The 23,472-nt window shown below is 33.4% G+C and overlaps 1 protein-coding gene and 1 pseudogene across 1 annotated transcript; both read right to left on the reverse strand.

Annotated features, from left to right (window-relative positions):
• Window positions 1-1,309: 1,309 nt before the first annotated feature.
• LOC102585070 (ABC transporter B family member 9-like) lies at window positions 1,310-6,706 on the reverse strand (annotated as a pseudogene).
• A 1,559-nt stretch (window positions 6,707-8,265) lies between these two features.
• Window positions 8,266-15,520, reverse strand: LOC102585741 (SH3 domain-containing protein 3). The gene is made up of 10 exons (XM_006355518.2): window positions 15,287-15,520; window positions 14,444-14,566; window positions 11,685-11,754; window positions 11,111-11,256; window positions 10,252-10,353; window positions 9,935-10,132; window positions 9,769-9,831; window positions 9,577-9,681; window positions 9,298-9,372; window positions 8,266-8,715 (listed from the first exon to the last, which is right to left on the reverse strand). The coding sequence occupies exons 1-10, from the start codon at window positions 15,344-15,346 to the stop codon at window positions 8,596-8,598; spliced, it is 1,062 nt and encodes a 353-aa protein (XP_006355580.1). The 5' UTR covers window positions 15,347-15,520; the 3' UTR covers window positions 8,266-8,595.
• Window positions 15,521-23,472: the final 7,952 nt, after the last annotated feature.

A 23,472-nucleotide genomic window follows, 5' to 3' on the forward strand; every position in this document is an offset into this window, starting at 1 on the left:
AGACATTGTTAATCTCAATATTTGAGAAGTTGTTACACAAGATTGAAAAGTCAATGTCACAGAGATATCAAATGATAGTAAATGTGCTATGTAACATTTTTTTCTTAATCAAGATTTTGTCTCACTAAATTTTTCGATACAATCTTAGGTTTGAGTTGGGCTATTATTTTGGAGGTCCTTCTGGATGAAGGGTTGGACTGTACCGATCCATTTTGATAACTCTATATATATAGCTATGCAAAATTACTCTTTTCACATAATTAGTAGGAAAATTTTCATATATTGCAAATGGATTTAATGAAATAATGTTTTATAGGTATAGTTTATGTAATTACATTTCAGGGGTATAGTTTAGTTTGCTATGGAGCATTTAATTTGTTACGTTTTTTTGTTTATAATTTATACAAAAAAAAATTTTAATAAATGGATACTTGAGCGCTAAATAAGGTAACAGAAGATTCACATAATCCCATGATTCAAGCTAATCGTTTTAAATCAAATATTTTTTCAAAAAAGAGTTATATAACGATACAAACACCATAACAATTGTTTCCTCATACCACTGAAGCAATATTAAACGGAAAAAAAATTGGTTCATCGATATTCTTGTATATTCAATGCCAGGTAGACGTTTCTTTCAAGAAAACTTCATGTTTTGAACGACAAAAACGAATACGATTGATTTGTATAGTATATAATTGAAATTTTCATAAACGAATTATTAATGTTTTGTTCATTCTAATGATTCGCAAGTATGTGTTTTTGTTTATACAAATATAGACAAATTGTATATTAACAATTCTATTCTAATTGTTGGTTAGAAAAATCGAATTACACCATTTGTACATATGAATTGTACATGTATAGCACTGCATGTTTTGGGGCACTTCCCCTTTATATTATACCATCAAATTAAGGTAATATACCAGCCACCAGGGGCAGACACACGTTACATGAAGTAATATGTCATCTAATACTGTTTCATTGTAAAATAATATTTTTTTCCGTTTTACTTTGATTATCTTGTTTTAATTTAATTTGGTATGGAGTTTGAAAAAAGTAAAAGAAGACTTCTAAATCATGTAATCTTAAATTAAAAATATGTCAATGTATCAAAATGTCATTTAATCTTGTAGTCTTACACAGGTCCGGTGAAAAGTACTATGATTACTTAATATATTAATCAAAAGTAAAATATCAAATACAGGCCACATATCTATGATGAATATGATTCAACTAATACATTACACCAACTTATGGTGGAAAACCTCAAAAGATGAAGGTCTTAAATCAAAAGATTTTACTTGTAGGAAAAAAAAAGTTCAGGCTGAAGTCATATGCAATGCTACTAAGGATGCATAAGCTCCATCTTTAATATTCATAAGAACATCATGTCTTCCTTTCTCAGCAATGACTCCATTCTTCATAACAGCAATGATATCTGCTCCTTTGATTGTGGTTAAGCGATGAGCTACAACCACGGTTGTCCTATTTACCATTACTCGATCCAATGCCTCTTTAACGATACGTTCTGATTCTGCATCTAATGCACTTGTTGCCTCGTCTAGCAAAAGGATCTTTGGATCCTTCAGTATTGCTCTAGCAATAGCTATTCTTTGCTTTTGTCCACCTGATAATTGTATCCCTCTTTCCCCAACCGATGTATCATATCCTTGAGGCAATGAGGATATAAAGTTGTGTGCATTTGCTGATTTTGCTGCTTCAATGATCTCTTCTTCTGTTGCATTCCCCTGTCTGCTATAGGCAATGTTGTCACGAATTGTTTCGTTAAACAGTATTGGTTCTTAACTAACCAGTCCCATTTGTTGCCTTAGCCAACTTAGATTGAATTGTTTGATTTCCACATCATCCAAATATATATCTCCTGATTCAGGATCATAGAATCTCTCTGTTAGGCTAATGACAGTTGATTTCCCGCTACCACTCTCTCCCACTAGAGCTACAGTCTACAAAGAGAAGCGAAAAATTATATTTGAAGCCAGTCTCATATAAGATAAAATGCAGAGGGAGTACGCGAAAATACCTTTCCAGAAGGGATGATTAGGCATAAATCCTTGAAGATTTGGACATCTGGGCGAGTAGCGTACCTGTAACTCACAAATCGGAATTCAATATCTCCATGAACAACAGCTAGAGTGGTGCCAACATCAGAACTTGAGTCAATCATGGATTTTCTATCAAGAATGTCAAATATAGAAGTTATAGAATCTTTAGCTTTGTTAAAATTTGGAGCCATTGTAGTACTTTGAGTAATTCCAACAGCTGCTAATATCAATGCAAAGAAAACCTGCAATGTTAAAGTTCTATTTCAAAAACTAAGACATGCAGGCAAGAGAAAGAGAGAATTATGTATGTTTACCTTAAAAACTTGGTCGACTGTCGCTAATCTATGATCAATAAGGACAGATCCAATGAAGAAACAGAAGCCAAGTGAAGAATAAAGTGTAAAAGAACCAAAACCTAAACTTGCTCCACTAATGATTCCAATCTTTACTCCTTTCTTAATTGGACCTTCACATTTCTTCTGGTACATGTCCATCACTTTTTCTTCTGCACAGAATGATGCCACTGTTCTAATACCGCCAACAGCATCGTTTCCTATTTGACTAGCTTCTTCATACATCACCTGAAAATATGAGCAGAACCTTCTTAATAGAGTTCAACCACCTTATAAAAGTTTATTTTGTTAAATAAAACCAAAGAAAACCTTAGCATCCGCAGTATAGCCTTTGTGGAACTTGGTCTGGAAGAGTCCTGGTGCACATATTAAGGGTAATACAACAAGGATTTTAAATGACAGAATCCAATTAGCAGTGAAGGCTATCGCAAGGCCGCCTAATGCAGTTGCCATGTTTTGTACAATAAGTGCCAGTGCATCACCCACAACGGTCCTGACTGTAGAAGCATCAATTGATAACCTTGCACATAATGCACCACTGCATTCGATAAATTCCGTGCTTTAGCATATGTCAAACTGCAGGGAGAATTTAATGACTATTCACTTGTTGACAGACCTTGAATTTGCAGGGTCATCAAACCAGCTGATTTCTTGATGGACTACTTTCTTAAATGTCAAAGAACGGATTCTCTCGATCAATTTCCCCCCTGCAACTCCAAATAAGTAATTCTGGAAAGGTATATATAACTAGCCAAATTACTACACCAAGACCCACGTACATGAGTCCCCAGAATTGTGATTCATTTCTCAACTTATGTGGAGGATTAAAGAAGGATTTAATTGCTTCTGAGAACAAGAGTCCGAATAAGGGCATTACTAGGCCATGCATAATTGCAGCCAATGATCCAAGTAGTACATATGGAAGCTCGGGTTTGTTTAGTTCAGCAAGCCGCCTAATAGGAATTTTCTTTCGATTCTCTGAACTTTGCTCATCATCTTTTTTACTATCCACATATCCTATTTTATCTTCATGAATATCAATCATCCCCCGAACAGGATAGCTGCGTGTGAAGGAATGCCTAGGCGATCCATGGTTTGTTGATCGCTTCGCTGCTGACTGTGACCAGCTGATGTTGTCCAATTTCATGGTTATATTTACCTTGTCAGAGTCCATATTTTTCATAATCATGTTTTCTTCTTCATCACCTCCCTGCATTCGCATAAGCTGGGAATATGCCCCATTTGAATCTTGCATCAACTTATCATGATTTCCTGTTTTCATTATGTGAGTAAAAAAGATGCTTATTCTTATCCACAAAAGTAAAGCTTGATTGATGAACATGTTTCTTTTATCTTCGAATTATTACCTTGCTCTAGTAGCTTGCCATCATGTAGTACAGCTATTAGATCAGCATTCCTAATGGTTGTTAGACGATGAGCAACAACCACAGTTGTTCTTTTCGCAATGACTTTCTCGAGTGCTTCTTGGACAATTCGCTCTGATTCAGCATCAAGTGCACTTGTAGCTTCATCAAGGAGAAGTATTTTGGGGTTCTTTACAATAGCCCTTGCTATTGCCAGTCTTTGTTTTTGACCACCAGATAGTTGTGTTCCATGTTCACCTACCATAGTGTCTAGCCCCTATAGATCCCCCAAACATGAAAAGAGTGAATGTCCATATAAAGAATTTCAGTCAGGTCCTTTGCTTATTAGCAGCTTGTTGAAACTATGGACATGGATATTAAGGGGGGGGGAATATTACCTGGGGTAGTTTGTCAATGAAATTAGCAGCATTAGCAAGCTCAATAGCTGTGCTAATCTCCTCTTCAGTAGCATTTTCCTTACCATAACTGATATTCTCCCTTATGGTAGTCGCAAACAGGATAGGCTCCTGGCTTACTAATCCCATCTGCTGCCTTAGCCATTTTAGTTGATATTTCTTCAAATTGACACAGTCTATGAGTACTTCTCCAACTTCAGGATCATAGAATGTCTCCAGTAAACTAATAATAGTGGACTTCCCGCTTCCACTTTGCCCGACCAAAGTTACAGTTTTGCCACTAGGAACAACAAGTGAGAATCCACTAAAGATTTGCACATCTGGCCTGGCTGGATACCTAAAATACACATCTTTAAGCTCAATTTCACCCTCGATGTCTTCCAACACAACCCCGCTCATGTCAGATGTGTCAATCAATGGTTTCCTGCTGATTGTCTCAAAGATTTTGAGTGCTGCAACCTGTCCTGCTGCAAATGCATTCAATGATGGTGTTGTTTGGCCTAGTGACCTGCAAATCAACAAGAAAACAAGCAAAAGGTTTTCCACTTCTTTGCCTACATTAACTATCCAATGTGACGAATCTAAGATGCTTTAAACTTGCAGAATTTTACACTTACATTCCACCAATCATTATAGCCATGAGAACATTGATGACATCTCCACCACGATAACCTTTCTCTATTATCAGCTTAGAACCATACCAAATGGCAAGTCCATAAGTAGATAAAAGAACAAGTAAGAATGTGCCGAGTCCAACTCCTGAAACAAGCCCTTGTTGGACAGTAAAAGCATACGCAATTTTTAGTGTGTTGTCGTACTTAATCATTGCCAGCTTCTCTCCATTGAATGCTGCAACCTAAAGTTTATTACTATAATTTAGATTAAAACTGAAAAGTCTAATGCAAAATCATTTAGAAAGACTTTGTATTTTGCTGTGAAGCTATACTGTTTTCATTGCTCCAACTGTTTGTTCCACTATATCTCCAGCTTGTGCATAGGTCATTTGTCCGCGACTTGACATTTTGGACATGATCGATGCCATGGCTCCCCCAGCAATGACTAGAGCAGGTATACAAGAAACCAAGACTAGTGAAAGAAGCCATCCCTTTGTGAAGGCGATTATGAAACCTCCAACGAATGCTGAGAGATATTGAATGAACTTCCCAACCTGCAATCATTGAACACATTAGTAAACTGCAGTAGTAGCATTAGTTAGATACAGAACAACACCTTATCTCCCAAGGCATCTTGAATGAGAAAAGTATCTCCAGACATTCTTCCAATGACTTCTCCAGTTGTTGTTTCAGTGTCAAAAAAGGCAATGTCTTGCCTCAGTACTGTCTTCAAATACAGTCCCCGAATTCGAATCGCTTGTCTCTCTCCAGTAACCATCCAACATGACATCCCTGTAATAATGTTTAGCAGCAAGCTTACACATTTTGTTTCAATTCCAATATAGTACAACAACACGAAATTAGGCTTCTGTCTTTATTTTTACCCTTCCCTGATCCAGTTAGCCAAACTTGAGCTAGACAGATTATGATTTATGAGCTACTCATTTAGTTAACTTGTCGTTTTATCGCTTCATTAGAGTCAATTTGACTAGTATTCAAAGTTAAATTAAATTTAAATATTTTAAATTTTCAAAAAGATGTAACTCTTTAAATCTTAATTATGTAAAATTTTCTTTATTTAAAAAAGGGATAAAAGTGGAAGAACATCATTATCTTTTTTATTATCTAAAACACCACTTATTTTCGAACAGAGAAAAAACACTCTTACGTAAAAAGGAAGCAATCCCAGATCCAATAGCGAGGTAGACATAGTAAATGGCAGCCTGAAAATAAAATAAGTGTTGCTTTAGACGAAAAAGTTTATCTCAAAATAACTTTTACTTTAAAAAATTTAGATAATAATTATTGTATCCTGTCTCATATTACTTATCTACATCATTAAAAATATATGTCTCAAATTACTTATAATCTACAAAATAAAAATACATTTAATTAACAATTTTTCAGTTTTCCCTTTAAATTATTCTTTTTGAAATATTGTAAAGTTCCCCATCCTTAATCTTGGTTATGAATATAGTGTACTAAAATGATCGAGTTAAAAGATAAATTAGTAAAACACTCTTTTTATTTATAATTTTTAATGGACCTGTTCAAGAAAAAGGGAATATATAAGTAATATAGGACTGATAGAGTAGTAATTGTTTCCAATAATATCTTTATATTAAAGAACTATTTCTTCTAAATAATGTTCAATGCTCAAAAAATATCTATTAACTTAGTAAAAAATATCTTCTATTTATTATTTTTCTGATGAACATGAAAAAAGTTTAAATGAGACTTATTTAGAAATGAAAAGAATACCTCAGAAATTAGATGAAAAACCTCATTAGAAGATGAAGCACCACCAAAAGAATTTATAATTTGGCCAAAAATGAGTGTCATCAAAGGTTGAGTTAATCCTTCACCAATAGCACCAAAAGTTCCAATAGTCATTAGTGCACCAAAATAGTTTGTAGAATGGCACTTTATGAACTTTAAGTATTGATGATTTTTCTTCCTTATCAGCCATTTCTTGAATCTTAGAGGGGATATAGAAAATTAGGAATTTAAAAGAAACTCCTCCTTTGTTCAAGAAATTTGTAAGTGTTGTGCACTTCAATAGTGTTCTTTAAAGACAAAGAAAGAACAAGCAAAGTAGTGATAATTATAAATTAATCTTTCTGTTTCAATTTGTTTGATCTATTTTAACTTTACATGGAGTGAGAAAATAAAGAAGATTGTTGAATCTTGTGCTCTTAAATTAAAGATATGTCAAATATACTACTCATTTTAAACATGACATGTGAAAAATTAAAATTAAATAATTGCTATGAAAGGAAAGAGTCTTTCTTTTCCAAACGGACTAAAAATAAAAGTAGGCTAAACAAATTGAAACGAAGGATATAATTTCTAAAGTATTCCCTTCTTCATTTTACTTGATCCCTATTCTAAAATAGATGTTTCATTTTACTTGTCCATTTTGATAAATTAAGAGAAATTTCTTTTATCTTTTTTTTTATTCTACTCTTACTCTCTTAGTATTAAATAGCTACATAAAGTAGTATTCTATCTAATTTGAAGTTTCAGAACACCATTTAATAAGGTTAATTTGATAAAATACACCTTTATCTAAAATTTTATCAAAGGGTAAGTCAAATCAATAAAAGTTGAAAAATATGAAATAGAAGGTCGTTAGTAGTGAATGTATGAACATTTAATCGTGTTTAATTAGTTGCAGTTCATATTAATTTTGAATATGCTCTTTTTGTTGTAACATATATAGTATACTCCGTCCTTTTTTGTTGTCTACGAAATCATAAATAAAAATTACATTTTTTTGTTATTAATTTACTTGCATGATCTCTTCAATATAAGTTGATACTCTACTTATGTATATCTTGTTCTATGTAATCAAATACTATTATTTTACTTTCTTAATATTAAGAATTGTGATGTATTCTTTTTCTTAGCAATATATAACTCTATTCTTCACAACACCAATGATATCAACCCTTTTGATTAGCTACTGAAAAGTTGAATTTTTTATCATTTCAATAAATAAATAACATCAGTTTAATTTAATTAACGTATAATACTCCCTATGTTATAATTTCGATTTTGGATTTTGAATAAAATTAATAAATTGAAGGGGAAAAATGGAAAAGAAATAGGCACTACACAACCATGAAGAATGTCAACAATCAGTCCATCTAAGAATGTATGTATAAAAATATCATTCTAAAGATATTTGTGTATAATCTAGACAATGAGAGACGAAGTAAATGTAAGGGGATTGGATGAGTGGCAGAGTCTAAATCTTTACTAAAAGAGTTTAAAATGTAAAAAATAAACACACATAGAAGTCAAGGAATTCAACATTTACTATATATACGTAAAAATAAATGTACTGATCTAATCTTTACTTCATCATAGAAAGCATTTGTTGCATGTTTACAGTGCAATGCATATGTATGGAACCTTTGTCATTTTTGTTAGTGTCATGTTGACCTCAATAACAAAAGAAGAGTGTTTCTTTCATAATTCACAAACTACAACAACAATTTTCACAACCATCTTCTTCAAAGATAACATTTTTCGTCCGCGGGTAGAGGAAGAGGGTACTTAACTAACTGCATTTCAGCTATACTCCATCAGTGATGACAAGTCTATGCTGGGGTAAAAACAAATGGGAAAGGGAAAAGACCAAAAGCATTTTCTGTCCAGTATAACCCTGAAGGAACTAAAACGAATATGTTACACACTCAACTCTATGCTCTTGCATGAACAAAATGAATGAACTGGGAACTGTTCCACAAATACCAGCAACAAAAAAACACCAAGTTTCAGTAAACTTCCGTTGCTCCATTAGAAGTAGGTACTCTTTGTCGTTTCTCCACGTACTCAGATGGAAACCAACCTGCCCTGCCTTGGCATTCTCCTTCTGACCACCCTGATTGAGTCACCTGAACATAACATGAAATTGGAAAAGAGAGGCACTCTTCAATTCAACATGGATGTAACAGGATAGAAGAATTAACCGTGGTTTCTTCTTTTGGACTCGACTTTACAGTGTTTCATTGAACATATCATGTACATCTATGAATAGATCATAGTTTTATTACCTCTACAATTTTTGAGAAGTAGAATAAAAATGGCATATGGAACAAGAAAATTTAACGGTGTGTCCTTTCCTTTTTCATTTACATAGTATTCTTTATTTTGCTTGCTTTCATTCTCTCTCCTTTTTCTTTTTTGGTGGGGAGAAGTGTGAAAGGAGGGGCAGGTTTAAAGTGAGAAGGGCAGTAGGAGGGGCAGGTTTAAAGTGGGAAGTTGCGCATATATCAAATAAGCCTTTTGAAGGAAGACTAGTGTGAGTAGTACTAACAGCAGTCATCTTTACTGGAAAATTAGAGAAGGCTTAGGACTATAAAAGGTTTGTTGGGGTTAGAAAAAGGATAATGCTCCAGCAGATATACATGTGAGTTTATCAACCTCAATCAATAACTTATTATCTTAAGAGGGAAGGGCCAGAATTAAAGAACAACCTTACGAACAACAACATAATCACCGACAGACAAGCTTAGCTCCTTTTCTGATTCAGCTTCAAAAGAATGAATAGCCTGTGTGACAGAGACAAAAATTAAGACCACTTCAACTCATTAATAAAACAGTAACACTGCACGGATAAGAGCGTCTTCAGAGCTCACACCAGCAACATATCCTCAGCTTTCCCTCAGAGGTTTCTTTCAAATAGTATAATAAATAAATCGTTCTGTGATAAGATTATAACAACTTAGACAACTGTTGTTAAAGCAGATGGTTACCTCGGCCAAAAAGTATTTCGTTTTCTCAGGTATGTGGGCCGGAGGGTTTACAGCAAGTGTGGCTACAGGAGGAGCAGCCTCTTTTCGCTGCTTTTCAGAAACTATCTGTACAAATTGCAAATTGTCAAGTAAGAAAAAATTACCTAGGTGTAAAGCATACCTCTGGAGAAATAAGAAAGGAAAAACACTCACCTCAGCTTCAATGTTACCCAGAATAACAGCAACTCTCTCATGATAAAGCTTTTCTGCTTCAACCTGCAGATGATTATACTCACTTTTACCATAGTATGAAAATGGTTGACCATGCAAAAGACAAGTTTAAATTCCATGAGAGGCAAATATGCACCATCATACATACCATTGCAACAAGCCTCTGAAATGTAAGCCTCTCCTGCTGTGATTCTACAGCAGCTAATGCTGCTGCTGCTTCTTTACCGAGTATTGTCATGTTGGCTTTGAGTTCCTGCATTTTAGTTTCTGCTGCGTGCAGCTTTGCCACATTCTCTGGGATGGGAGCTTCCCTCACCCGAGCTTGTCTTCTAGAAACTTCGGCTGCCTGCTTACTTTGTATTCAATACTAAGGAAGTGATGACAGTGTAGAATAGTACAATAAGACAAGTATCAACAGACGTTTATCATACAGTCTTTAGCAAAAGAAATAATCGTTACAGTAACCTGTATCTCCGCCTCTTGCCTCATTTTACTGTAGCGCTGAGCAAGATGACGAGCATCCTCTAAGGGAGAACCAGCTACCATAGCTCTCATTGGTTCCAGTACCTGGAAATCCAAAAGCTCATTTAGTCTGCTGCCGAAGGCTGAACTATGAAGTATTGAACACAGGTTTACGCTACTAAGTGCCATGAATCAAAAAAATAAATGTGCAGTATCTTGAAAAGAAATGACAGAAAGAAAAATAAAAGGAAGGTATGGCCATATTTGCCAAAATTATGTTTCATGAGACAAAAAGGTCAGTATCATGATTGTTTACAGCATGTCATTAATCCTTCTTTTTGGTTGGGGAAGAGGGTGATTACTTCTTCTTTTGCAACTGAAGCATGTGCTTACAGAAAACCATCCAGAAACCAAAGCGAAAAAATTTCCAAGACCAAGAAGTGCACATGGAAGTGACCTCTTTCTTGCCACACATGTCGAAGGAGAAAACTGGAAAGGAAAATGATTATCCTTTAGGTTTTCGAGGAACTGTTTCAGCAATTTCTTTATGCATTTGTCACTTGCTATCAGCACCAGAACTTAAGATTATCATCATCGATTTCATTGTCTTCACAGTTTCATAAGCAGTCTTTCCCATAAAAAGCAGCTATAAGCCTATTCGTGTATGGATGTCATGATCTTAGACTCTTAGGCTAGCAGGTAATAAACTACTGCAAATATAGCCAGTAATCTACTGACGTTTAGGTCTAGGGAAAAAGCGTTTATCTAGCTCATGCAACTCTAACAAATAAATAAGCCAATATATATTGCTTCTAATTAGTTTTCATTAACATACTCCAGATTACATGCACATTTTACCTACCTGACTGAAGAATAGTTTATTTAGATCTTCAACCTCCTTCTCTGCATGTTTACGAGCATCACCGTAAATAGAAGCAGCCTTAGCTAACACCTCGTCATTGGGATTTTCGACTCCATATTTGCAGCAATCTTCTGACAATTTAGTTCCTGGCTACCATAAACTTCCACCAAATAAGTTGAAATACACACACACAAAAGCAAAACAAAACAAAAGGAAAAAGAAAAAACAAGTCTCAGTCTCACAATAAAGGGAGAGAGGAGGATGAGATTCTAGCCTGGCAGTATCCAGAAAATAAGAAAGATAAACATCCAGGTTAAGGATAATCTTGTCTTATCGTCAAGAAGGCATAAAGGACTGCCTGAATATTTTAGAAGTAGCAGCAAACAAACATAAAAGACTGCCTGAATATTTTAGTAGTAGCAGCAAACAAACATAAAGGACTGCCTGAATATATTAGAAGTAGCAGCAAACAAACTCATTAGTTTTATCCAACGCGGGCAGAGAATCATGACTACAACAAAGTTCCATCTGAAAGTAGATCTATTTATACAAAATACGCCTTCAAAAGTTTTACCTGTTTCTATATGCTTGTATCCTATAGCTGTAAATGTTTCAGCTGCCTTAACAATCTCTCTCTGAAAATCCTGCAAAATGATACGAACAGAGATATCCTAACTTCAGAAAGAGAAGGAAACACACAGTGTGAGTTTAGATCAAAATTAAGCAACGAATTTGCCAAGTCCTAGCCACAACTACAAAAGACAAGATATAGGAATGAAATGCTCTACACTAGCATGACATTTATCTTGTTCATAGATATACATGGTCTTGTGCATTTAGCACCACCAACAACAATAACAAAATCAAGACACAAATGACAAGCCAAGTGCATATAAAAGTATCTTAAAATGGGTCATGCCGAAGAGGAATTAGAAAAATGATGCATGTAGACAAGCCAAGCTGAATAGCTCAACCTGATACAACAAGCCAAGCTAGATATCATTATGCTCAACTCGCATAAGAAGAAGATCAAGTGCATCTTAACAAGACAACAATAAATTATAGTGGCTGGAGCAGAAGAAAAAGAAGAAAATGACTAAACAAGCCTGCTAAGGATATCTTAAAATAGGTCAAGCTCAAGCTAATTTAGTAAAGTGAATGCATATCAATGAGCCGAGCAGAACAACATCGTGATTAGTCAGCTAGGTCAAATCTCAGCCTTAACGGGCAAAAATGTAAGCCAGCTAATAATCACAACAGAGGCGACCATTTAGTTCAGAATATTCAGACCATGTAGCACTGATGTGGATATCAAACAAATAAATACTTGAACAAATCACCTAACACATAGATTTCACTCATGGACCCCAACCACACCGTCAGTTATTTTTCTTGAGTGGATTAGATTTTTATGTTTGGTTATGTACTGTATTTAGCCAATGCTCAATTTTGTTCATCTTTTTATAAATCAAAAGCATCTTAGTAACCACCCAAGACGGTGTCAAATTATATACATAGGAGAACATTGCTCAACCGCAATCATCTATCAAGTTAGCCCAACTAACTGCGGACTCTCATTTTGCATTAAAAAACATTATGAAACAAAAGCAATCTTATCACATATGTGAAACATTCTCATGTTCGTTTAGTCCCATACAAAACAAGATTAAACCCAGATGCATCTTCTGAGAATAGACAATACTAGTAAAAATGAACTTTTGACTGGGTTGACTGCATAGGACTAACAACAACATACCTAGTGAACTCCCACTAAGTGAGGTCTGGGGAGGGTAGAGTGTAAGTAGACCTTACCAGTACCTCGTGGAGGGTAGAGGGGTTGTTTCTAAAGACTCTCCACTCAAGTGCATCAAACTCAAGGGAAAGAAGAAGAAAGATAGCATTTAATAAGAAAACCAGTGTAAGGTCTACAAGAAAGAAACAATAACAACAACAAAATTGTGTAATAAACGAAACACAATAAACATCATATGAAAAAAACTACAAGGGTACAACTAGTACTACAATAGGCACTGACAAGCCAAAACCTTCGCAAGGCAAGACAACACTCTACCCCTACTAACCTACTACCCTAATAAGAGACCTCCACTCCTTCCTATCTAAAGTCATGTCCTTGGTAATACGAATTTGCATCATTTCCTAATCTAATCGTCTCTCCCAATACTTTTCCGATGGTTGCATGAGACTACCTATCAATATGCAAAATTGACTTTTTTTATAGCTGTGGTGTCCGGGATCGTTTTTTCGCGAACATCAACTAATTCCACGGGATACCCGACACCTTCCACCCGCAACGAAGGTAACTTTGTCCATCAAGGTTAGGACAGATGGAAAGAATCACCTAGAGGTTTTTGTAACCTGACACCTCATGGTTTTCAACCCATTGCATTGACCACTAGGCCACACTCTTGTGTGCAGACAGAAGTAACTTAAGTCTCCAGAAAATAGATTTTGATTCTATGTGAAAAAAGAGAAATGAGATGGCGATTCTAATTGAATTGGTTGATTAATAATTCACAGGAAGAGTTCGTTTTACTGGAGTCATAGATCACGTACAACATGTTAAGTAGTTATTATCTATTTCTATGATTGTAAGTAAATATTTTACAGTGTACTACAGAACAATATGAAATGTTCTCCAATGTTCTAATTAAATTTAATAGATCTAGACATGTTGTGAATCGGAATATATTCTCTAAACTTTCAACACAGCAAAACCATGTGTACATGCATCTACAAGAAAAACATCTCCAAAACTGTCTATATTCGAACTCAAGAATCTTCACATCCCACTTTGCATCCCTTCAAAAATATATGGAAGCAGCTCTCTCCAACTACTTATTAAATAATAGAAAATATAGAAACAACTAAGTTTTTCTTAACTTTCCATTACATCATTACATATTAACAACTATTACCAAGTTTCAAATGCACAAAAATAGCGATCTCGCTTCAAATTTTGGCATCTTCCTTTTATAAGTCAGATCTAACTAACACCAAAGAATGCTCTACCTCCCATTAAAAGAATTCTTTTTGGCTAAATCACTTACCTTTTTGCATTGTCAACTATTGGCAAGAAGCAGGAAGAGCAAAGTAAAGGCCTTTGATAATGACTAAATATCAAAGTAGCTATTACATGCTAAACGAATATATTAGCAGCAGCTATTCTGCAAGTAAATAAATTGCAGTCAGGAATATACTGTAGTAAATTTCATAGTTAGAAAGTAAATGACAGAACATCAAACGTTCCAATATACGGAAAAAAACTGTAGGCACCAACAGGCTTTTATTTACATTATGTGACAGAACCCTTACCCTTTTCTCCCGGGTAGACTTATACAACTTGTCCAGTTGATGATGCAATTGCATCTCCATTTCATCAATGACCATAACATCTGAACTTTCATAACCAGTTGCACTAAACTGCTTGATGACTGCCTGAAGTTTAAGAATCAATATCTCTAGCAAGTAAGAATCAATATATGACACTATAAAACTAACACTTACTATGGAAAGAAACAATTTGTACCATCCCTCAAAAGTCAATCACTCAATTAAATTCTTGAGTACGGTGGGGGGCCATTGTTGTTGCTTCTTAGGATACAGGAAAATCTTTCCTCTGTCGCTCAGACAAATACGGGTATTGGTTTGCAAGGGAGGATGATGTACCATTTACATCAAACCTTGTAATTATCTTAAAACATTCATTTACTATGTACAAACTATTAACTTTTAGAACCCAGTAACATCAAATCATGGATCCACCTCTACTCCTTGCACCATTTTGTATTACCATACCAATTCCAAAGCGCAAAATAATTACAATTAAGGAGAATAAAATCTGCAAAAGCACTTTTTGGCAACACATCCAATTCAAGAAAAAACTGACAAACATAGAAATTCATAAAGCTTAAATCTTCCTTCACTCTTATACAATGATTCTCCAAAATTCAAGTATTCATTCGCACATTAAACCAAGATGGACCACCAAAATTGGAACTCTACCCATTTTACAGTTCTACTAGATGAATCATTATTAATGGGGAATACCCACAAGAAGAAACCCGAAATAATTACACCAGAATTCCAAGAAAATCACATTTTCTCACAGCCCCAAACAAGAAAATTGGATCAAGAAAAAAGAATGCTTGGATGGACCTGTTGCTGTTTAGCGACTTGTTCTCTGAGCTTACTAGCTTGCTTCCTCAAAGCATCCATGGCTGTAAACTTAGCGGGTGGATTTTACAATTTGTGGGATTTGATTTGCTTCTATATCTGATCTGAACAAAGGCTACTGCTGCTGCTTCAAGAAAAGAAAGTTGCTTTTAGCTTTGATTACTGAAAGCAGCTTTAATTGCATAGCATTTCTTAATACTCTTTTCAATTTCTTTTTTTTTTTACCAAGTCCATAAAAGAGAAAAAAATGTGTGTTTGGTAGGGATGAAAAATATTTTTTATAACAAATATTTCAATTTTTCCATATATATTGGTCAAGATTTGAAAAATATTATCTTTAGAAAATTATTTTTGAAAAGTTGAGAAAAATGATCTTAATGAATAAGTAAAACAAGTTTTATAAGTGAGATTTTAAGTTGATTGTCTTTGCTTTACGACTTCACCCACACTCTCACAATTTATTACTCCCTCCGTCCCTATTTACTTGTCCATATTTCCTTTTTTGGTTGTCCCTATTTAGTTGTCCATTTTGACAAATCAAGAAAGGACAAAAAAATTTTCCTATGATACCCTTATTTACACTTCTTGAAAATTGTAAAAGTGTATGTTGTTTCCCTCCAATTTATTTCACTTGAATTCAAATAAGTGGTTGTAATTTTGAAGTGAAAAGTTGTCATAAGGGTAAAATTGTAACTTCACTGTGCTAATCATTGTTCTATTGTGTATTAAGTTGTGTATTACTAATACCAAGGAATTCTAGGTATTAGTAATACATACTCCTTCCGTCCCTATTTACTTGTCCATATTTCCTTTTTTGGTTGTCCCTATTTAGTTGTCCATTTTGACAAATCAAGAAAGGACAAAAAAATTTTCCTATGATACCCTTATTTACACTTCTTGAAAATTGTAAAAGTGTATGTTGTTTCCCTCCAATTTATTTCACTTGAATTCAAATAAGTGGTTGTAATTTTGAAGTGAAAAGTTGTCATAAGGGTAAAATTGTAACTTCATTGTGCTAATCATTGTTGCCTTAATCTGTGTGTCATTTCTAAAGTGGACAACTAAAAAGGGACGGAGGGAGTAGTATTTGGCTAAATTACATATAAATAATTTTTTTAATTAAAAAAATTGTTTTTTCCTTTAGTAACAAATACACTCTTAATATTTTCTCATAATTTCAAAGACCTTCATAATAAATATTTGGCTAAATGTTTCGTGATACTTGTCCCTTTTCAAAATTTGATATTTAAAAGCATTTTTTTAAAAACATTATTCAAACATTTTATCAATTATCGAAAAAAGTATTTCTCAAACGAACTAGCCCAATACATAATGTTTGTCTCTAAAAATGCTTTTTCTGAAAAGTTATTTTAGTAAAAATATTGTTCAAAATAATTAGTTTTTGACAGTTTGTTTGGACGGCTATTTTGGATTGGCTTATTTTAAGTGTGTTTCAGCCAAAATACTCCCTCTGTCCCTAATTATTTGTCCACTTTTGAATTGGCACACCTATTAAGAAATCAATTAATGAAATAGTGAGTTTACCATTTTACCCCTATTAATTATGAAGTTGATGAAGAGTTCTGTATTTTTCAAAGTAATTAGTCATTTAATTGAGGGTATAATAAGTAAAAGAAAATTGTCCTTTCTTGATTTATCAAAATGGACAAGTGATTAGGGATAACTATAAAAGGAAAAATGGACAAGTAATTAGGGATATAGGGAGTAGCTTTTAAGCACTTTTGGAGTGTTTGAATAAGTTTAAAAGGTGCTTACAAGCACTTAATTTTAAGCTAAAATACTAAAAATAAGTCAAAATTTCTAACTAATGTCTTCCTTTGTAGTATTGGGCTGGGCTCAAGATTGAAAGAGGCTCTTGTAATGTCCAAATGGATCAATATTGAAAAATCACACTATAGTCTGCTGATGGGCCAAGAAAGCCCAATTCTGAAAGAGCTTTTCGACCCAAACTCTAACCAAACATAACAAGAAGGGACACATATAAAGTACAAAAGGACGGAAAATTTCTCAAAGGGATGACTCAATTGATTTGGAGGTAGTCATCCACAATCACCCCCCCCCCCCCCCCCAATGTTTTCTGAGTCAAGTCTGTCGCATATGACTTTTCTAATGTGGTTTACATTCCCTGTTTGATTTGCAAGTTATTATACAGTGGAGGCATAGAGTGCTCACATGAAAGGCAAAGATTGTGACAGAGGTTGTAGGCTTGTACTGCAAGTTATTCTGGAGTTCCAAAAAGAAGAAATAAAGTATACTCCTTCCGTTTCATATTACTCATCCATATCACTAAAAATTATATGTCTCAAATTTTACGCGTCCAATTTGACAAATCAAGAGAAAGTTATCATTTTCTTTCAATACTACCCTTAGGCCTTATCATTAAATTAAGTATATAAAATATTGACTCCCCCTACCCCATCTCAGAGGCGAATCTAGGATGATCCGAATATGGGTGCACCAAGAAAAATGTATTAAGTGGGAATTGATCTTTAGTCCTCAAAGTCAAAAGCTCAACATTTAACCATGTGGATCAACTAGAATTTTTATAGTACGGGTGCAAGAATATAATATTATACAAATGTTAGAAAATATATACATAAAATATCTAATTTTACGAAGAGACCACGGATTCGGATGCCCTATTTTTTGCACCTAAATTCGCCACTGCCCCATCTTCCCTCTTCCCTCTTCCCAATTTTTTTTTTTTTTTTATGTTTTCCTCTTTATATTATATTTTTTCTTAATAAAAATTATAATTCCACCACCGATAATATGGACGAAGGGAGTAGCATAAATTGGCATACGTTGGATCCAATTATATGCTTTTGCAGTACTCATCCTAAGGCGTCATATGGCATAGGCGTGGTCGAAACGACACTCATATGTTTCATCATTATACGCCAACAACAAATTGGGGCACAAGATTAATTTATTGAGATCGTGACTATGCAATTTGAAAAAAAAATGTCTACCACCACATCATCAATCAATTTATTCAATATTATATTCCGGAATGAAAAAATAACACAGGTAAAGTTCATGCTATTAAAGTTAGAGAAATTTGAAATATGCCATTTTTTTAAGAGTATAACAAGAAAAGTATTTGAAAACATTACACAACATCCTGGTTCGGATCGGAGTCATGATCGAACATGACGCTTACTTGGTGTGGACTTTGTTAAGAAATAAAATTGTGCCTAATTTGCTATCAATTATCACTTTTAGTATGATGATAAACGTTTGATCTTAACAACTACACACTAAAATTAAATATTTAAAAAAAAAACAAGGGTTTTCTTTCTCTTGGAGAAATGAATTGAGGTTGTTGAATTACTAGATTTGTCTTGTGGTCAAATATAGTAAAGAAAGTAATCAATGCCATTTAACAACTTGCTTATTTAATAGGGACTTCTCTTACCCACATATTTTTCCTACCTGTATGACTATATCCTTGGACATGTAGAACAAATTATCAATAAATGCCACCTTCTTGAATTTTTAGCATTGGTGTTTGATTTACTCTGAAAGGGACTCTCATCCACTTTGTGATTGACTGATAAAGAATATGTTCATTTTTAATCAGAAGTCTTCGCATTCAAATCTTTCTAATTGTGAAGTCTTTCTTAGAAAGTGTTTTAGTCAAACTCTAATGCGAGTAACAAATATCGAGCGAAATTTTTTTTTAAAAATAAATCCAGATCTCATATTTCAATTAATATTGTCAAGTGCCACATGACCTATTTATACTTTGTCTCTCCCCCAACTCACTGACAGACTCACCTTAATTAGTCCAAAGATGATGGATCAATTGAATCATCTTTACCAAAAGTATATATTAAAATTTCTGTTTGTTAAAAGCTTCTAACATAGTAACAAAAAAAAGCTTCTAACATAATAACAAAAAAAAAAATTAAGTCGTGAATAAGACTAACAATTGTGACACATGTACACATGACACAACAAACTTGGTACCATAGTCCTTGCATGGGGGTCTTCATGGAAACCCACATTTGTCTAACTCATTTTTAAAAGAGATATTAGTGTTTTGCGATTCCTTAAATTTTATGTATTTTATTTATCTTTGATCTTAATTACTCCCGTCGTCCAAAAATATTTATCCACTATACTAAAAATAGATATTCAATAATACTTGTTCACTTTATGAAATTCATGGATAATTTTACACTTATTTCTTAATTTACCCTACCTTATCATTAATTATAGTAATTTCTCTATTACATTTTTCAAGACATTGTATTTATTATATTCAAAGGGTGATATAGTAAAATTCTTCTTCTATTTATAGTTTCTTAAGGGGTATACCAAGTCAATATTGGACAACTACTTTTGGACAGAGGGAGAGGGAGGGGAGTATATCATTTTATAGAGGATTCTCTAGTCGCTAACATGATGAAGAAAGTGATACATTTTTTTTTTTGGACGCGTGATGTTGATGAAAAATCGACAAATCAATTTTCAAATGGAGTTTTAGATATATATATTTTTTAGAAAAAAAAAATATATATATTGAATTTTGTATTTTGGCCACTTAGCTATTAATGAGGAAACAACACAACATTTGCCTTAGTTCAGAAAAAAGATAAAAAGTGAAGAAGAAAACAAAAACTGAGGGGTGTGAAAGAAAAGCTTTTTTTGAATTCATTGGGAGATTTAATTAGATTCCGATTCGAGGAAAATGTCTCTTACACTTTTAAATTATTTTTTTATGTTTGAAATTTTTGTCAATTAGATCTAATAATCACGTGCCACAACAAATTTAAATTTTGAATTTTGAACTTCTTTTTTGAAAAAGTGTATCTTTTACAAAAGAAACTCAAACAAACAAGAGTTTACAACAGTTGGATTATTTTATTTTATTTTATTTTTTAACAAACGCCACAAAATGGCTGAGAAAATAGATAAGAAAAACTAATAATTGAAGGCAAAAATTGTTGCAACTTAATTGATGAATTTTATATTTAATCCCCTTCATCTTCTAGCCAAATTGCTAAGTTAGAATCCTAAAATTAAAGCTTTTGTCAAATTTCAAACTTCATTTCCACCTTTGAAATTAATTGTATTTGATACACTTTTTTAATCACTAATTATATATTCTATTTGGTTATTATATATGCTATGTGTAATTAAAACATCGGAAATCATGATGTTGCAATACATATAGTTTAAATATATGCATTATAATGGTTAAAGACACGCTTATCCTTCAATTTTATTTTATTTTTACATTTTTTCAGTATTTGACTATTTGTAGAAGGTATTTTAGTAAGTCAATACTCCCTCTATTCTTTTTAGTGATCGTAGTTTTCTTTTTGAGATTCAACGGCATGAATTTTAACTACTATTTTAAGATTTATTTTTTCGTCACATTGATATGAAAAAGTTGCAATTTTTAGAACTTTCTGTATAGTTTTTAAATATTTAAAATATTAAATTAATATAATCTAATTTAACTTTAAAAATTAGTTAAATTGACTCTCGAAAAACGCGACATGACAACTGAAAAGGAACATGAGAGTATTTACTTTTTAGAATTCATTAATTCCAATTTGTATATGCTTGTATTTTAGCTAAGTGAAGCAGTCACGTGACTAAGCATGGGTGTGAAACTGAAACCGTTAGGAAATGTTGTTAGAAGAGTTAGTTAAGAGTTAGTTATAACTAACTCTCGGAAATAGTCCAGCTACATATAGTTGATCTTTCATTGTAATGGGTATCAATTTAGAGATCAATAAGAAAATTCTCTCTTCTTTCTCTTCTATCAGTTTTCTCTTCCTTTGAAGGGAATCGAGCACAGCTGTTCAAGGGTAATTCAATACTTTTCCCTTTAGGCTTACTCATCTTAATTCTGTTTGTATCATTGGTATCAGAGCCCAGAGTAGAATGAAGTCTCATGCGGATAAAGGAAGAACTGATAGGTCCTATGTAGTGGGAGATTGGGTTTACATCAAGTTACATCCTTACAGACAGACCTCTCTTAAATCCCATGCTTTCCAGAAACTTTCAGCCAAGTTTTTTGGTCCTTTCCAAATCCTTGCAAGGGTGGGTCCAGTTGCTTACACCCTCCAGTTACCCCCTGACTCTAAAATTCATCCCACCTTCCATATTTCTCAACTCAAAAAGAAGTTGGGATCCCATATTGTTTCTGCTACTCTCCCTGAAATTCATGTTGATGCTGGCCACATACTTCTTACTCCTCAGGCCATTCTTGATAGGAGGATTGTCAAGAAGCACGGCAGACCTGCTACTCAGTTGTTAATCAAATGGTTCAATGCAGCAGACGAGGACAGCACTTGGGAAGATTTTCAGTCTTTCACTCAGCAGTTTCCAGATTTTAATCCTTGAGGACAAGGATTAGTCGAAGGGGGGGAGTATTGTTACATGCCAATTAGTTCATTTCATTAATTCCAATTTGTATATGCTTGTATTTTAGCTAAGTGAAGCAGTCACGTGACTAAGCATGGGTGTGAAACTGAAACCGTTAGGAAATGTTGTTAGAAGAGTTAGTTATAACTAACTCTCGGAAATAGTCCAGCTACATATAGTTGATCTTTCATTGTAATGGGTATCAATTTAGAGATCAATAAGAAAATTCTCTCTTCTTTCTCTTCTATCAGTTTTCTCTTCCTTTGAAGGGAATCGAGCACAGCTGTTCAAGGGTAATTCAATACTTTTCCCTTTAGGCTTACTCATCTTAATTCTGTTTGTATCATTAAGAAATACTTTTAGCATAACCAATACAAAGCATAAATAATATTAACATTATTAATACATCATATATACCACTGTTTTTATATACCTATCAAACGATTAAAATTTCATCATAACACGTGTGACTTTTTAGTAGTATATAGTCTAAGGTCTTAGATGAATCTAGATAGATAGTACTATTAACTAAACACAAGTTATAATCTAATGACCCACAAAATATATGGTTCACAAATTGTCCACCATTCATTTATTTTTATCACCGTTTGCGGTTTTGCCACACATAAATTTATGTCTCATCAATTCTTTTCTTTTTTGCCTCTAATTTGTTTCTAGCATTTTCTTCATATTATTGTTTTTTTTTTTTGTCACAAGCCATCATTTTCACTAAATTGTTTTTTTCTTCCTTTCTTGGTTTTTCCTTGATTTTCCATATATTTTCATATTTTAGACTTCATAAAAGAAGGAGGAGATGACATTTCTATTGTTTCTAAACAAGACTAGAAAAATAAATCACCACCACATTTCTCAAATGTTTTTCTTAATCATCATACCGTAAGTTTTGATATTGTGTGAATATTATTTTGCGCATTCATGAGTTAAAATATTTTTAGATTCATTCGAACAAAGTATATCAAAATCGTATTTGAAATAAAAGACAATATTTTGGTTATAATAAGATGAAAAATATTTGAAATTAGAAAATGTATGGGGTAAAAATCGTGATAGGTGGGCGAATTGAGATATGTAGCAATAAAAATAGTTAAAAAGGTCCAAAATGACTCAACAAGAATAATAGCAAATACTTGCCTCAAAACATGACTGATAAAGGAAAATTTTATTCATGAAAGATTTGGAGTTTAGATAATCGGGGTTCGAGTCATATTAGCAAAGGGCCACTTACCTTCAAAAATACAAGATCAGGCCAAACAAGACAAGCTTAAGATAAGCTCAACCGTCTGCATAAGGGTGCAAGATCTTCATGCGTCGTTATTTAAATAGAAGTGAATTTTTCGTATGATACTCCCTAGAGTTTAAGTAAATAGTCTTTTATCTACTAGTTGTGTACCATATGATTTTGTTCATTTACCAGCATTATACTCTTATATGTACTTCGAGTACTTTCCATTGTTTCTAAATCATATTAATAAGATCAAGTTTTGTCCACGGTTTAACGCTATCAATTATCAATATTATACCTCATGTTAATTCTATACTTTTACTTCAGATTCAATTTCATATTTGTTATTCATTTTGTCTTGTTGGTAAATATGAAGCAAGTTACAATATACAAAATCACGCATTTTGATTCTTATAATTTACATATTCTTAAATTACGTCTATAAAATTTTACTGTACAATAAACAATAAACTACTTTTTTAATTAAGGCAACAACTTTGGGTAAGATCACAGGACGATC

Source organism: Solanum tuberosum, unplaced genomic scaffold, assembly GCF_000226075.1.
Source record: "Solanum tuberosum cultivar DM 1-3 516 R44 unplaced genomic scaffold, SolTub_3.0 scf00204, whole genome shotgun sequence".
NCBI classification, from domain to species: domain Eukaryota; kingdom Viridiplantae; phylum Streptophyta; class Magnoliopsida; order Solanales; family Solanaceae; genus Solanum; species Solanum tuberosum.

What these genes read in the sequence shown, in the direction of transcription:
- LOC102585741 (XM_006355518.2), bottom strand. Translation starts at nt 15,346, where the DNA reads ATGGATGCTTTGAGGAAGCAAGCTAGTAAGCTCAGAGAACAAGTCGCT. An exon ending in ATAAACTATTCTTCAGTCAG is followed by an intron (nt 10,354 to 11,110) that starts GTAGGTAAAATG and finishes TTGGATTTCCAG; the next exon opens with GTACTGGAACCAATGAGAGC. An exon ending in TGGGTAACATTGAAGCTGAG is followed by an intron (nt 9,682 to 9,768) that starts GTGAGTGTTTTT and finishes CAATTTGTACAG; the next exon opens with ATAGTTTCTGAAAAGCAGCG.